Below are 14,580 nucleotides of genomic sequence, written 5' to 3' on the forward strand. Positions count from 1 at the left end.
TCCATGGAGGATTGGAATCCTTCATCCCAGTGATACAAAAATTACCAGTGGGTGCAAGTTTAGAGGTTTTCCCACATTTTGGATGGTTTTGGGATGAGCTGTTCTGTATTAGGAGTGTCCTAACCCAGAGCAGCCTCCTGGGCAGAGCTCCCTGAATTTCCACACACAAACAGGTGTAAGCAAAACACTTTCCTGGCACTGATGCTGTTTGCATCTCTCTGTTGTTATTACAAATATCTGAATATTAAACATGCACCCAAAGCTCCTAAGCCTTTAATCCTTTTGTTTTTCTACAATAACCACCTATTATTTTTTTTCCTGGTAAGAAATGCGAAGCTGAATGATATCCAGCAGTATCATGTCTAAATAAGCAAAAAGCTGGCTGGGAATCAAGAGATAATAACGGTGGCTTTGCTTTGTTTCCTGCTCAGGAGCAGCAAGGAACACAGGAATTGGCTGTTGGACCATCTGCAGCAAGGACAGGCAAAGTCATGGGAGCAGCAGAAAAGCTCTGACAAAAAAACTGCAAAGGGTCAAAGCCCTGATTTCATTAAGCAGCTCCTTTCAGAATTATCTTTTCCTCTCTCCAAAAGCTGGGGCATAATCTGTCATTTCAGCTGTTGTTCAGTAAAAATGTGAAAAATCCCAACGGAATAGGGTAGGAATGGTGGATAATGAAGTTAGGACTTCATAAGGTGCATTTTGAGTGTTATTTACTAACTGGAAGTTTTTATTCCTTTTAGGTTGTTGTCATCATTGCAGATCTGTAATTTCACCTTAAAATGCTTTCTTTTAATTATTATTATTATTATTGTAATTATTAGCCTAGATATTAACCTTCATTAAAAAAAAAACCCTAAAATTTCTGGTTTTTCTGGCCGCAAAAATATACAGTTTTGCAAGGCAAGAATATAAAAGTCCCCAATTTATTGCTTTTTTTTCTTAACTAGCATTACAAAATCCATCCCAGGGTATTTTGCACGTGCTTGATGTATGACTCAAGGATCTTTGGAGCTGGCAGACTCCTGGGTGTCCTGGTGGTCTGTGCATATGTGTCTCCAACCTGGCATGAAGAGGTGCTTGTGTCAATATTTATTTTATGTTCAGGAGTCTTTGGTCAGCCTAAATACAGAGGGGTGATTTGGGCTCTTAAATCCATTTGTCCATATTTGAATTATTGAAGAGTCTCTGCTTTACTTAAGCACATCACATTTGAGTTTAACCTTTTCTAGAAGGCACAAAATTAATGATGTGCCTTGGGATGTTTAAGAGCTTTCCCTGGTTTTAAGGAATCAAAGGAGAAGGAAGGACAGTTTTTAAAAGGATTTAAAACCTGATACATCCTTTCTTAGCCAATTCTTCAACTTTTCACCAGTTAGGTTTCTTAGGAAGCAATGCCCAATTTTTTTGTTCAAAATTTTATTCAAATTTAATTTGCATATTCACCTTGATATGTCCCTATGCAGAAAATCTCTGATGTTTCTAGGTGTGCCAGCAGGAGTGAAAATTCCTTTCTGCTGGTACATTCCAGGTCAGAAGGAACATGGAAAAAAAAATCTGGGAAAAGGAAGATTTGAGAGTAAAACCTGACAGTTGTTCCCAGCAAAAGGACCCCAAAACCAGCACCCACGGTGGGCTTGATCTGAAAAATCAACAAATTGTGAATTCAAATATTTGAGGAGGATGGATAATTACTAATGGATTAAATTTCTTTCTGCTTTTTTTGGGATTTTTTCAGCTTTTCTGTTGTCGTGTTTTCATCCAACTGCAAATGAAGAATTCCTTTCTCTCCATTTTGCCCAAAACAGAGCTGGGGAGATGCAGCTGAGAGTCACTTTCAACTTGGAGCATCATCTGGAACCAGCAATTAGCTGGAAGCAAAAATTAATTGTCCTTTTCCCCTTGATTTACAGGCAGTGAACTCTATCCTGGAGTGAAGATTGTCAGCTACAAATGCCAGGTTCAAATCTCCTGCTCGTAGGATATTTCCATTTTGGAATATCCCTGATGTTCTCTTATTACAGCTTAAAAAAAATCAAAGAGTAGATGATAGATTTCAATCAAGTAATAATGTCAGGCACATTTTGATATTCCCACATATTTATGCACGAATAGCCAAAGGAAAAATATTCCCTTTTTTTGTGCAATCTTGTAATTTCTTTGTCAGTTGAGAAGGTAGATAATAAATATTGGCAATACATAAGACTTGGCTCCACTAAGAGCTACCCTTTGCTATCTTGAGCAGCAGCAGTTATTAATTTTCAGACATAATCAAGTGATTTATATTCATGATTATGGTTCAAACCATCCTGACACTTGTTCCTTCTACATCAGACACCTTCTCGCTTCGTGCTTTTTGTGTTCAGCAGCGATTAAAATAAGAATGAGAGGGTTTGGGGTTTTTCAGGAGTATTGTTGTAACATTTCTCCTCTCATTTCAGGTCTTACCCACTGAGTCATCACCTGAGCAGTGTGTTCTGCACAGACTCTCAGTAATTATTTTTGTGTTTTAGAGACTCCCAGCAAGTCATTTCCTCGTTTGCACTGAGAATTGAAAAATGTATTCCTCTTTCTGTATGCCACAGACCCATTGGAATTCTTATCTTTGCCATCATTATCATGATCACCAACCTCTAATTATCACTGGTCTCTAATTTGACCTAATAAAAATTCATCAATAACACTGGCATTCAATTTTAATGTTCATTGCCTCTGTCATACTTTGCTGTATCAGAAGTGGTATTGGAATGAGGATAAAGATCCATTGTTAAGATGTAAAGAAGCATATTTATCTAGAAAAATAGTTTCTGTGCAATGTCTATTTGCATTTCTTTGAGAACTGCACATACTTCAAAAATGAACTTCAAATATGTTCTGCTTTTCCACTGCAGCGAAATGACTCAGTTGATATTATTTCTCCGTCTGTTTGGTAAACAAAATCAAAATATTTTGGTTGTCAATTACTATAAAATGAAAACTGCTTTTGTCTGAGATGGAGCTCACAGCATCTGATCCTGAATTGTGATGTGCTTTGGGAAAATGACACAACATGGGATGAATCCAAATTCGTTCTCTCCAGAGTCTCTTTGGGGGAAAATCTGTTTCCAATGCATTGGTGAGGCTTCACAGCTCCTTGCCTGGCTCAGCTGAATGTCTGGAGGAAACTCTGGAAATCCTTGGATGCTGCCAGAGGTACCCTGGAGAGTTCCCAGTTTGGGTCCAGCCGTGCAAAGGAGGAATGTGGGAATTGCAGGACTGTGTTCCCACTGGATCTGTGCCAAACATCCTTCCCTCACACAATTCTGTTCCTGGCTGGACTGGTAGTGTGCCAACAGATTCTTACAGAAATTAAGGGCTGTAACTCTAACTTCTATTAAATATTTGACACTGAAACAGTGAAAAAGCAAATCTTATTAAACTGTAGACAAAGCATAAGCCATTTCTATTTCCTAGCATGGTCCTGTAGCTGCAACCCCAATTTTTAGCCCAGCTGACTGAAAGGATGCCAGGGAGCTCACTCTGCCCAGCTAACGAGCTTTGCAAGTTGTGTGTGCTTTAATTAAAAATGGACCTGTTCAAAGCAGAGATAAATGTCTCTTTTTCAATTACTGGATTTTTAACAGTACTCATTTCCTAGATTGCTTTCCTGTGCCATTCTCTACAGCCTAGCCTGTACCCCTGGGGTTCCAGCAATTCTTCTTCCAAGCTTTTTGTCAGAAAAGAATCAGCTCTGAATTCCTGGAAACCAAAGCAGGAGCCAGCAGAGACCACGCTGCCCCAGCTCTTCCCTTAATGGAATTCTTGTTGTTTTTATGACCTCTCAGTGTCCCTGACAGAGGAACCCTCCTCCTTGGAGTTTGATCTCACACCTTGCCCTGGGAGGTCTGATCTTTGTGGAGCAATGAAAGCGCACTCAGCTGGGAATCCTGCTGGGAAACCCTCCCTGGAGAGCTTTGTGCTGCCTGCTTTTGTGCTCTGGAGCAGCAGGGAAAGCGTTCCCTGGGTGATGGATAACAGAGCTCTGTGGCACTGCCAGCTCAGGGAAGCACTTAAGCAAATGGTTTTATTGATGGCAGGGAGATTGTTAAATGGAACCCATGGAATACGCTGCGCTGGGCCCAGCGCTTTCCTGGAACAGTCAAATGAAACAAATAAACTTTGGAAAACAAATATCCATCAAACAAACCCTTCAGGCTTCCCCAGCCATTATCATCCTCATAATCCACATGAAATCCACATTTTGTTTTTTTAATACACATGCATAAAGCAGCATTTTAAGCAATTTTTAGCAATTTTTCCAGATTTTTTTGGACATGGCCGTTGTTCCCATGTCAATGAGAGGTGAGGTTTGTTTGGAAATTCTGCCTGTTGTTCATCTGAGTGCAGGGGAGATGGATGGATGGATGGACAGGGATGGATGGATGGATGGACAGGGATGGATGGATGGATGATGGATGGATGGATGGATGGATGGATGGATGGATGGATGGATGGATGGATGGACAGGGATGGATGATGGATGGATGGATGGATGATGGATGGATGGATGGATGGATGGATGGATGATGGATGGATGGATGGATGGATGATGGATGGATGGGTGGATGGATGATGGATGGATGGGTGGATGGATGGATGGACAGGGATGGATGGATGATGGATGGATGGATGGATGGATGGATGATGGATGGATGGACAGGGATGGAAAGGAAGGAAGGAAGGAAGGAAGGAAGGAAGGAAGGAAGGAAGGAAGGAAGGAAGGAAGGAAGGAAGGAAGGAAGGAAGGAAGGAAGGAAGGAAAGGAGGCAGAGCCCCAGTCCTCTGTGTGTACCATTGATTTTCTGTCCTTAAAGTGCTGACTGAGGAAAAGGGGCCCATCCCCTCTGTGATTCATCAGGAAATATTCCAAGTTTCTAATTCCTGGGGCTCCACAGGCAGAGCTGAGGGATGGAGGAATTGGAGTAAATTCATGAGCATTACAAAAAACACAAGTTGCTCTTCTCAGCCATTTCTTTATTATTGAAAAACACTTGTAATTATAATTACAATAATATTAATTGAAAGCTTTCCTTTGGAAAATGCATATTTAATGTTAGAATCCCATCTATCATTTGTGAGAAAAAGACAAAAAACAGCTAGGTGTGAAGGATTCATATAAAGGTTATGATTGAAGCCTCTTTGCTATAAAATTTTAACATTTCTGCGTTAATCTTTCATCTTTTTCATCTGCTTTTGACATTTATTATTGGCGTCTCCTGAAATCTGTTTATATTGATTTAAGATTAATATTTTATAGTTAATTCCAATAAAAATTTTAATGGTCATAAATTTAATTCTCCCCTGCAATGTGTTGAACAGCTATTTCCCTCATTTGGGAGTGTTTAACGACTTCTTTTGAGGTAATAATACAGAAATAATGCACGAGGAATGTGAGGTTTCGATGAAGGTTAAAGTAACAAAGATATGCAGAAAGCAGAGATTAAAAAACCCCCAGTCATGCACCTAGAAGGGCTGATTGGCATTTCATAGCTGCTTTTCTCTCGATTGCAGAACCTGATGCTTCACATTGAAACAAAATATTATCAATGAGCCAGCAATCCCTGGACTGCAATAATCCCAGTGTTTAGTCCAAAGAGTGTCTGTAATCTGCCTGCAACTCTGGCTGTGCCTGCCATTGGCCCAGGGCTTTGCAAACACAACTGAGAACTGATAACAGCAGCTCATAAAGCCCCAGGTTTGATGTTGAACTTCAGAGTCAGGAGCAGCAGATGAAGGAGCCACAGAAACTTTAAGGTAAGGTTTTCATTTTATTGCTTCCGAGGCTCTGCAGAGCTTTGCCTTGCTGGTGAATGCTCGCCACATCACAGAATTCAGATTTATAAATTATAAGGACTTATTTCCAATGTTTTGAGGTTTGGAGGGTGACCAGGAGAAGCAAGAACTGAAATTCAATGAGATAGAAGGCTTTAATGACAAGAACTTGAATAAAATCTCACTTTTCGGAAAAATTAACGTTAGTTTTTTAAGTTTTAGGATGATATTATTTGGGGCAACACAGCAAAAGGGGATTTTAGGTTGTGATGGGCTAAAAAGGGCAGCAGGAGCGTGCAACAACTTCAACTGTTATTTCACATCTAGAATAGTTAATTTTAAAATATTTTCCACTCCTGAGCATCATCACTAGAACATGCAAAAGTGTTCTGATGTGCCAGTGCAATGCACGTGTGCTCCCACACTTCCTTAACTAAACAGAACCAATTTCTCTGTGTTTAACTCTGTTTTGTGAGGTTAAATGCCATTAACCACAAGCTAAATGCAGTGGTAGCTGCCAGTGTGTATTGATCTGGCTGCTGAGATTCGTTTTAATTAGTTTTAACTAGTTTTAATCAGTTTGATTGTTGGTGCACAGTTCAGTGGTGATGGCTCTGGGTTGTTCTCTGAGCCAGCAAAGTGTGACTTTCTTACCAAAAAAATTCAAAAGGAATTTGGGGAAACCTCGTGTTTTTCACAGGTTTTTAAGGCACTGACTCCACTGAGTTATTTCCCATATTTCAGTTGTGATTCCAGCAGCAACCACTGTGCCATTGTACACAATCTGTTCTCCCACTGTACAAATAAGCAATTTACCTCTGCCTTCCCCACGTGTCCTGGACACCTTCAGAATTTATTCCAGCTTTTCTCAGGTCTATTTTTAACAAATCAGGTTCCTCCTTTTTAAATGAATAGACTTGTGTTTGCTGTAAAGGAGAAAAGCGAGTTTAGAAAAGGAAAAAAGGGGAAGAAGATTTTATTTGTTTTGTTTCAGGAGTTTTAGCAACCTGTGGGAAACTCCATGGTTAAAGTAAATTTTTCTATGTTACATGATTTTCAGGGAGAAAAATACATTTCTCATTAATTATTATAATAGTAGTATATAGACTACTGTTATACATATATAATAGTAATATATATACTATATTATATTAACACGCTATCTACTACTATATATACTACTATACTAGTAGGATATGTACTACTATATATACTACTATTATAATAGTAAAATAATTTCATAATCTACACTGAGTGAATTATCCTCAACTGGAGACTTATTGCTTGTAGTCCAGCATTTTATTTAAGCCTCAGGATTAGGTGATGTGGCTTAAAACCGGAATAATTTACAAATTTCGCTAATTTAATAAATTGGGAATGTGATTTGTAGCGGTGCCAATTTAATAAATTTGGAATGTGATGTGCAGCATTTTTTTTAGTGTTTTGCTGTGCCTGATGGAGTTTCTCTGGGTTTCTAGATGGGCAGGAAGTTCAGTGGGCTGGAGCTCAGCCTGATTGTCCTGGTCACCGTGCTGACTGCGGTGGCTTGTGTCCTCATCGGGCTGTTTGCCACGGGGCAGACCGGGCTGAAATCTCCAGGTGAGTGCTTCCCATGGCTTTGGGGAGCAGAAGATGTGCTCAGCTCTGACTCAGGGCTCCTGTCCTTATCTACATGCTCATATCATTATCCAAAGGTGAATCGAGGCCAGTCCATGCAATCAGAGTTCCCCGTTATGAATGCAATAAAGGAATGAGCTGGGATTTATTGTCCTGGAAAATCTTTTATCTCTCCCTCTGCTGGTTGGACTTTCTTTAGGAGCACAGAGCTCAGATCATTTCCATTTTCTGAGTATAAAAAAAGGATAACACTGAAAGAAATCTTCCTCATCCCTATGTGGGTGTGGCCAAATTGTGTGGAACGTTATTATAATCCTAAAATCCCACAGTGTTTCTTGCTAATGCACTGATAAATCAGGAAACCCTTGTGTTCCAGGGGTGTGAGCAGAGCACCTGCTTCACTTCCATTTCCATTTTTCTGGGTAATTCCATTCCTGAAGGAAGCAAAAAGCCTGGAGGTGAGAAGGGCAGAAAAATAAAAATTATTGCTTATTCAAGGGAAATACCTCTGTGTTTTAGTAAAACTGCCCATCCAGACTCATAGCTGCATTTTTTTCCTGTTTCTGTCAAGAGTAAGAGTTTTCTTGAGCAAAAAGCTCAAGTGAAGATGAAGCAAAGAGGCAAATCTGGGGGTGTGTGTTCCATCTCAGCCCAGGGCACATCCCTGCACTGCAGAGTTCCACTCATAAACAATTCCCAAACACAGAAATTAACCTTCAGTGTTCCCTTTAATCAGCTAAAGCTGCCCACCTGAAATTCAGTGCCTCCAACCTGAAATCTAAAGGAGCACTTTAAAGGAGCTTTAGGCTGCTTTTCCCTGGTGCTCCTGTGGAAAACTCTGGCTCAGGAGAAGGAGCATCATAACAGCCCAGTTTAAGAAAAGTTCCTCCAATTTTAATTTTTCATGTATTTACAATGAAGCAGAGCACATTGAACCATAGGAGTCGCAGAAAAGTGGACTCATGAAATAAAATTGTGAAATCTTCACTGTAAATTTTTGAACCTAGGGGTAATTTCGATATCTGAAATAATCATGTGAAATTTTCCAAAGGTAAAATTAAATCACAGAAGCAATGGTTGGTAGTGAGTTAAATCTCTGCAATTGTTAGGGAAGCAGGTGCTGAGTTCAGAAGGAATCAAATTATTCCTGGTGCTAACCCATTCCTTTATTTCCCTGCCAGACTTTTACCCACAATGTCAGAACATACCAGTAGCAGAGAGGATTGACTGTATCCCGGATCAATTAGCAACAAAGGTCTGGTAACCTTCTGGAAAATATTTGACAAATAGATTTCATCCCATAAAACCTCCTGTTTATTTATAAAAATGTGATTTGTCTCTGCTAAGTCAGGTGTTTCCTTAAGATGTTTAAATCTGTGGTTGTCCCAATGTTTGCAGGGGAGTTCTGCTCCTGCACAACATTTCAGAGGTGGCAAAAATTTTGGTCAGACATCAAGCAGTTAAAAAAGTCATTCTTGGTTTTTAACAACTTTTTCTGAACGGTTTCATTTGGTGTGATGGTCAGAAAATGGCGTTTACAATAATTCAGAAATGATGGGCTTTACTGAGATGTGCAATTTTACAATTCCAAGATGTGGGCAGAATTTCCTTTCAGACCCAGCTGGGATCTCAGAGCCTCCCTCTCCTGGCTGGGGTGTCTGAGAGAGCAGAGCATGGAAAAAACCCTTTGGCTGAAGAATCTCTGAGTTAAAATTCCCAGTGAAAAGCATCACATCAGGCTGGATGAGGCTTGGAGCTGGTGGAAGGAATTGGAATGAGAGGAGCTTTGAGATCTCTTCCTGTCCAAACCCTCCCATGATTTTATGATGCCCTTTATTTTTCAGTGCATTCACACTGAGAACATTCTTGTAATAGTTACTCTTGAAAGACTATTTTTATTGTAATTATTATTGTTCATCTTTGTAATGGATTTTCTTGTTTTCTGGTGGATCCCCTTGATCTGGGGAGGGGCAGCTTAGGAGAAAAAAACCAGTGTGATGTGGGCTACTTCTGTCTTTTACAGAGGTATAAAAATTGTGAACGAGCCGTCTGAACCTCGGTGGAAATTCCCACCTAATTCCAGAGCTGGTGTTGTCAAAGCCTCTCAGGCCTTGGGATTTGTTATGATTTGCAGTTCAATAAAGCCCTGCAGGGGATGGGTTAGGAAAGGTCCAAATCCCAGCCTGTTCCTCCACTCTTCAGGCTCCTTCCCTGCCCCAGGAGCAGGCACAGCCCTGCAGGAGAAGCCATGCAGATCATTTAAATGTGCAATTGCTGCCTGTGAACCATCACCCCACGTGCAGGGAGGGAAGCAGTGCTGCTCTGCTTGCTGCTGCAAGGCTGCTGGAAGGAGAGAATTACAAACAAATCAGAGCTTCCAGCAGAAAAGTTGATGCAGATTGCAACTCTGAGGGTGCCTGATCTGGAATTAGAGGTAAAAGAAATGATTCCTGAATATCAGTGAAGACCAGGCAGCAGATTTGACAGGGTTAGAGATAAATATCACCTTCACTCCATGAGGAAAGCCAGAATCCCATCCCAGTGATTCCAGTCTCTCCTGTGCACATTTTCCCCTGGAAGTGATTTGGGTGTGTCAGGCTGCACTAATGCAGGTAAAACTGCAGTTACCTGCATCACTCTTCTGCTGGGCTTTGTGTTAATGGTCTTCAGAATAAACAGCAGTTGGGAGAATGATTTGGCTAAGCTGGTCCAGAAGGTTTAGTATCTGCCTTGATTAATCAGTGAAGATGTCCAGGATGGAGCCAGAAAATGAGTAGGATTGCAGAAAATAGAAGTAAAGGGAAGAAAGAAAATGAAGGAAAAAGAAAGAGGAAAGAAGGAAAAAAAAAGAAGAGGAAGGCAGGAAGAAATGAGAAGAGAAGAGAAGAGAAGAGAAGAGAAGAGAAGAGAAGAGAAGAGAAGAGAAGAGAAGAGAAGAGAAGAGAAGAGAAGAGAAGAGAAGAGAAGAGAAGAGAAGAGAAGAGAAGAGAAGAGAAGAGAAGAGAAGAGAAGAGAAGAGAAGAGAAGAGAAGAGAAGAGAAGAGAAGAGAAGAGAAGAGAAGAGAAGAGAAGGAAGAAAAGATGAAGGAAGGAAGAGAAAGGAAGAGGAGGGAAGGAAGAGATGCATGAAAGAGAAAGGAAGAAAAGAAGAAAGAAAATAGATTTTTTTTTAATCTGATCATGTGGTTGGTGAGGCTAGAGATGATGGAAGAAAGAAGGCATTTAGGAGCTATTCACTGCTGTAGAAAACTGCCAGGAGGTCTGATCAGACAAGCAGAACACCCCAGTAAAACAAGGATTCCGCTGAGCAGAGCTCATTTAGGCCAGGCTGACACCTCTGAAAGCTCAGGGCAGGGGGAATTGTTGGTTTGGGCTTGGTTTCTGTGCTTTTCTTCCCAACACACCCTGCTGGTGGAGGCCTGTGTGGATGCACATTTTAGCCCAGCACGTGGCCACGCTGCTGTTGGAGCCCTTGGTGCTCAGTTCATGCTGTACCCAGTGTAAACAGCCTCATTCCTAATTAAGCTTTGGATGCTGCTATCTATTGTGCTGCTTTTACAGCTCACAGGCTGGCATCACATCTTTATTTATGGCAGATGATTGCTTTTACAGCAGGCTCCCCAGTGTCTGTGGTGAACTCTGCTCCTTCCCCTGTGCCAGGCACAGCCAACCCTCAACTCCTGTGTTTACTTCCTTGTGCAGAAAGCTCAACATGCCACAAAAACACAAATCTGCCAGGATAAGGTCCAGCTGGAAAAATAGCACTGGGCTGTGAAGGGACTGCTGAAAATAGTAGAGAAGAATTCAGGAGAAATAGCTGGGGAAAAGAAAAAGATGCTTAGGAAGCTGGGATGCGGATGCCTGAACTGACAGGTTTTAGGAAAATCAGTTTATTCTGTTTTTTATGGGATGGTCACTGGTCTGGGAAGGGATGAGAAGATGGAAGGAGCAAATCTGTTCTTGTATTTAGGATATTTCCTTATATATGAAGGAAATGAAGTGAGGGACTAAAGCTGTGATCTCTGCAGCCTTGGAGGGCTTGGTGCTGCCTCTCCTTTAGGAACTCTGCAATAATTCCTAAATGGGAAATGGGGAGTTCTCCTGGTGGGGTCTGGGGCAGTGGGAAGTGAGCCTGGGCTTTTCCCAGCCTTACAAAGGCTTTGTGTGTCAAAGGAGGGAAAATCAATCCCTACATCTCTCCTCCTACCCTTATTTTTGGCTTGGAACCTGATGGAAATGACAGTAAATGTTTTCTGATGGGATGAATCCACAACAGAGAGAAAAACATTTCTGTGTGTGTTCAATCTGGGGTTGATTTGGGGTGATTTTGAGTGTAAAACTAAAAAAAATTTAAAAATCAAATAAATTCTCTGAGACTTCTCCAGCTGCACTGACCAGTTTGGGCTCCCAGACCCCAAAACAAGGAGAGCAGAAATGAAGGTTTTGGGTCACATCCACCTATTCCAACTGCAGAATATTTTAATTATTTATTACAAACACGAAAAGCATTTGGGCACAATCAGATGGAGGCAGAAAGAGCTTCTGGCAGTGGACAGGTGGAAAGAGGATTTTGGAATTGGACACCTGAGATCGCTGATGGGCATCACCCTTTGCCCTCAGTGAGAGTTGTTTGGCCACTGTCCTTTGCCCTGAGTAATGAATGGGGGTTTAAGGAGAGAAAATGGGTGGGAATTTAGTGATTAATTGCTCCAATCTTATCTCCAAACATAAACTTCACACACACAGCATATGAACAAGTTAATTTTTAACGGCAAAGCAAAGGAATTTTGGCTTTTTGGGGAATTGTGTGTGAAGGTTGATGCCACTACACTGAGACAGTGGCTTGAACCAATAGTTGTTGTTTGATTTTTTAAAAAAATTACCTCAATTTGGGGTTGTGCAGATGCAATCTGAATATTTCAGATATTGGAAAATTACATTAAAATTATTGCACACAATGTTCAATTCTGCATATATAGATGCTCATTAGATGTAAATACCACAATAAATTTCACACCCTCTTGGTCAGACCCTGCTGTATCTGTCACAGCTCAAAAGCTTCAATAATTCTTTTAAAATGTGTATTTCACCTGTGGATCTTGTGGTTTTAAGAAAGAATGCATATCCAATCAGCAATCTGAATCCACAAAAAAATCCTTTTTGGTGCTTTCTGTGCCACTGAGCTCACTCAATAATTTTTCAAGGGAGGGCTTGACCCGAGCGTAGGAATTACCAAAGTTTCTGGTGTTTGGGGTGAAATGTGCACTTCAGCTGGTGCAGAAGGGATTTATTTGTGCCAGCCCAGCTGATGTGTGCCCTCCTGCCTTGCTCAGAGCACCTGCTCCAGCCGTGGCTGCTGCTGGAACCCCCAGAATGACTCCAGCGTGCCCTGGTGCTACTTCTCCACCAAGCACGGCTACCAAGTGCAGGGCTCCCAGAGATCCACCCAGGCAGGTAAGCTCTGAGCAGCTGGGACATCTTCTCATGTTTATAGCGTTTATTTCATAGAATTATTTTAGCTTTCTAATAGAAAACTGGGTGCCTTCACCCAAAGTGTGTGCTGTGTTCATTATGGCGCACATTGCTGGGCAATCTTACTGATGTGTAAAACTTCAGAGTGGGTGAAGAGGGAGGCAGGATCCTTGCAGTGGTGTCCATTTTATCAGGATTTGGGGGGGGTATTCTTTAGGATTTTTGGGGGGATTTTTTGGGGAGGGTGGGACTGGGAAAAATGGGATTGGGAAAATGGGAATTTTATTGTATTTTGGGGTTTTTGGGGGGGATTTATGGGGTTTTTTGGGTTTTTTTGGGGGAGGCAGGATCAGGGATAAGGGATAAGGGATAAGGGATAAGGGATAAGGGATAAGGGATAAGGGATAAGGGATAAGGGATAAGGGATAAGGGATAAGGGATAAGGGATAAGGGACAGGGACAAGGACCTGTTCCTTATTCCTGTTCCCTGTCTCTGTTCCCTGTCCCTTATCCCTTATCCCTGATCCTGTCCTTTATCCCTGTCCATGTCCCTTTTCCCTGTCATGTCCCTTATCCCTGTCCATATCCCTTATCCCTGACCCTGCCCCTTTTTTTCTGTCCCTTATCCCTTATCCCTGTCCATGCCCCTTATCCGTGACCCTGTCCCTTATACCTTATCCCTGATTCCTGTCCTTTATCCCTGACCCTGTCCCTTTTCCCTGTCCCTTTTCCCTGTTCCTTTTCCCTGTCCCTTATCCCTGTCCCTTATCCATTATCCCTGACCCTGTCCCTTTTCCCTGTCCCTTATCCCTTTCCCTGTCCCTTTTCCCTGTCCCATATCCCTGGCTGCCCATTCCCACCCCCTGGTGTCCCATCCATCCCACACAACCCCTCCTGCTTGTCTCCCAAGGGTTTGAGGCCACGTTGAAGAGGCTGCCATCGCCTTCCCTCTTTGGGAAGGACCTGCAGACCGTGCTGCTCGTGGCAGAGTACCAGACACGGACCCGCTTCCGATTCAAGGTCAGCCCGGGTCCCCTCCTGCCCCAGCTCTGTGCTCCCCGTGAGCTCTGGGGCTGCCTGAGTGGGAAATGGATTTGTAGGGAGTTCTCAGGGGCTGGCAGGAGGCTCACACATCTGTGTGAAAGCTTGGAGATGAGAAATGCTGACTTAGGAATGCCATGGAATGGGATAGATGCTGTTGAGCTAGGAAAAAGTTTCAAAGGATGGTCTTGCAAATCAGCCTGGATACTTTGGAGAAATAGAACTATGATGTAGTAGAACCCATGAGGGGTGACTTTAGATGATTGGCTTTAAGGCATTTTACAGCATGGATAGGCAAAGAAACACTGATAATATACTGTAATTAGGAAATAGCTGGCTTGTGACTGTGATGGTGTGAATTATAACATCTGTATTGTCTCATCCTTCATATGAGACTGGAAATGGAATTAAAGTTTTTTAAAACACCTCTCAGTTGCCCCATCTAAAGTCAGAAAAGGGCAAAACCCCACAGCCTATGCAGGATTGATGCCTCTGGAGCACTCTCATGATTCCCACTGAAGTTCTCTCCTGCTATTGCAAAGCCTCAGGTTAACAGGCACGGTGGGAATTCTGCAGGAAAAATCACTGAGACCTTTGAAAAGCTCAGCTTTTCTACTGTCTACCATTTGTCCTCATCAC

General features: G+C 41.9%; 1 protein-coding gene across 1 annotated transcript in view; it reads left to right on the plus strand.

Annotated features, from left to right (window-relative positions):
* The first annotated feature begins 5,557 nt into the window (after nt 1-5,557).
* SI (sucrase-isomaltase) overlaps nt 5,558-14,580 on the plus strand; it is a 48,298-nt gene continuing 39,275 nt past the window's right edge. Inside the window, exons 1-5 of the mRNA XM_033068707.1 lie at nt 5,558-5,793; nt 7,290-7,410; nt 8,610-8,683; nt 12,762-12,882; nt 13,811-13,920. Of these exons, the coding sequence (XP_032924598.1) occupies nt 7,290-7,410; nt 8,610-8,683; nt 12,762-12,882; nt 13,811-13,920 (426 nt within the window). The 5' untranslated portion in view covers nt 5,558-5,793. The remainder of the gene's footprint in view (nt 5,794-7,289; nt 7,411-8,609; nt 8,684-12,761; nt 12,883-13,810; nt 13,921-14,580) is intronic.

The sequence above is a fragment of the Catharus ustulatus genome, chromosome 10 (assembly GCF_009819885.2).
Source record: "Catharus ustulatus isolate bCatUst1 chromosome 10, bCatUst1.pri.v2, whole genome shotgun sequence".
Classification (NCBI taxonomy): domain Eukaryota; kingdom Metazoa; phylum Chordata; class Aves; order Passeriformes; family Turdidae; genus Catharus; species Catharus ustulatus.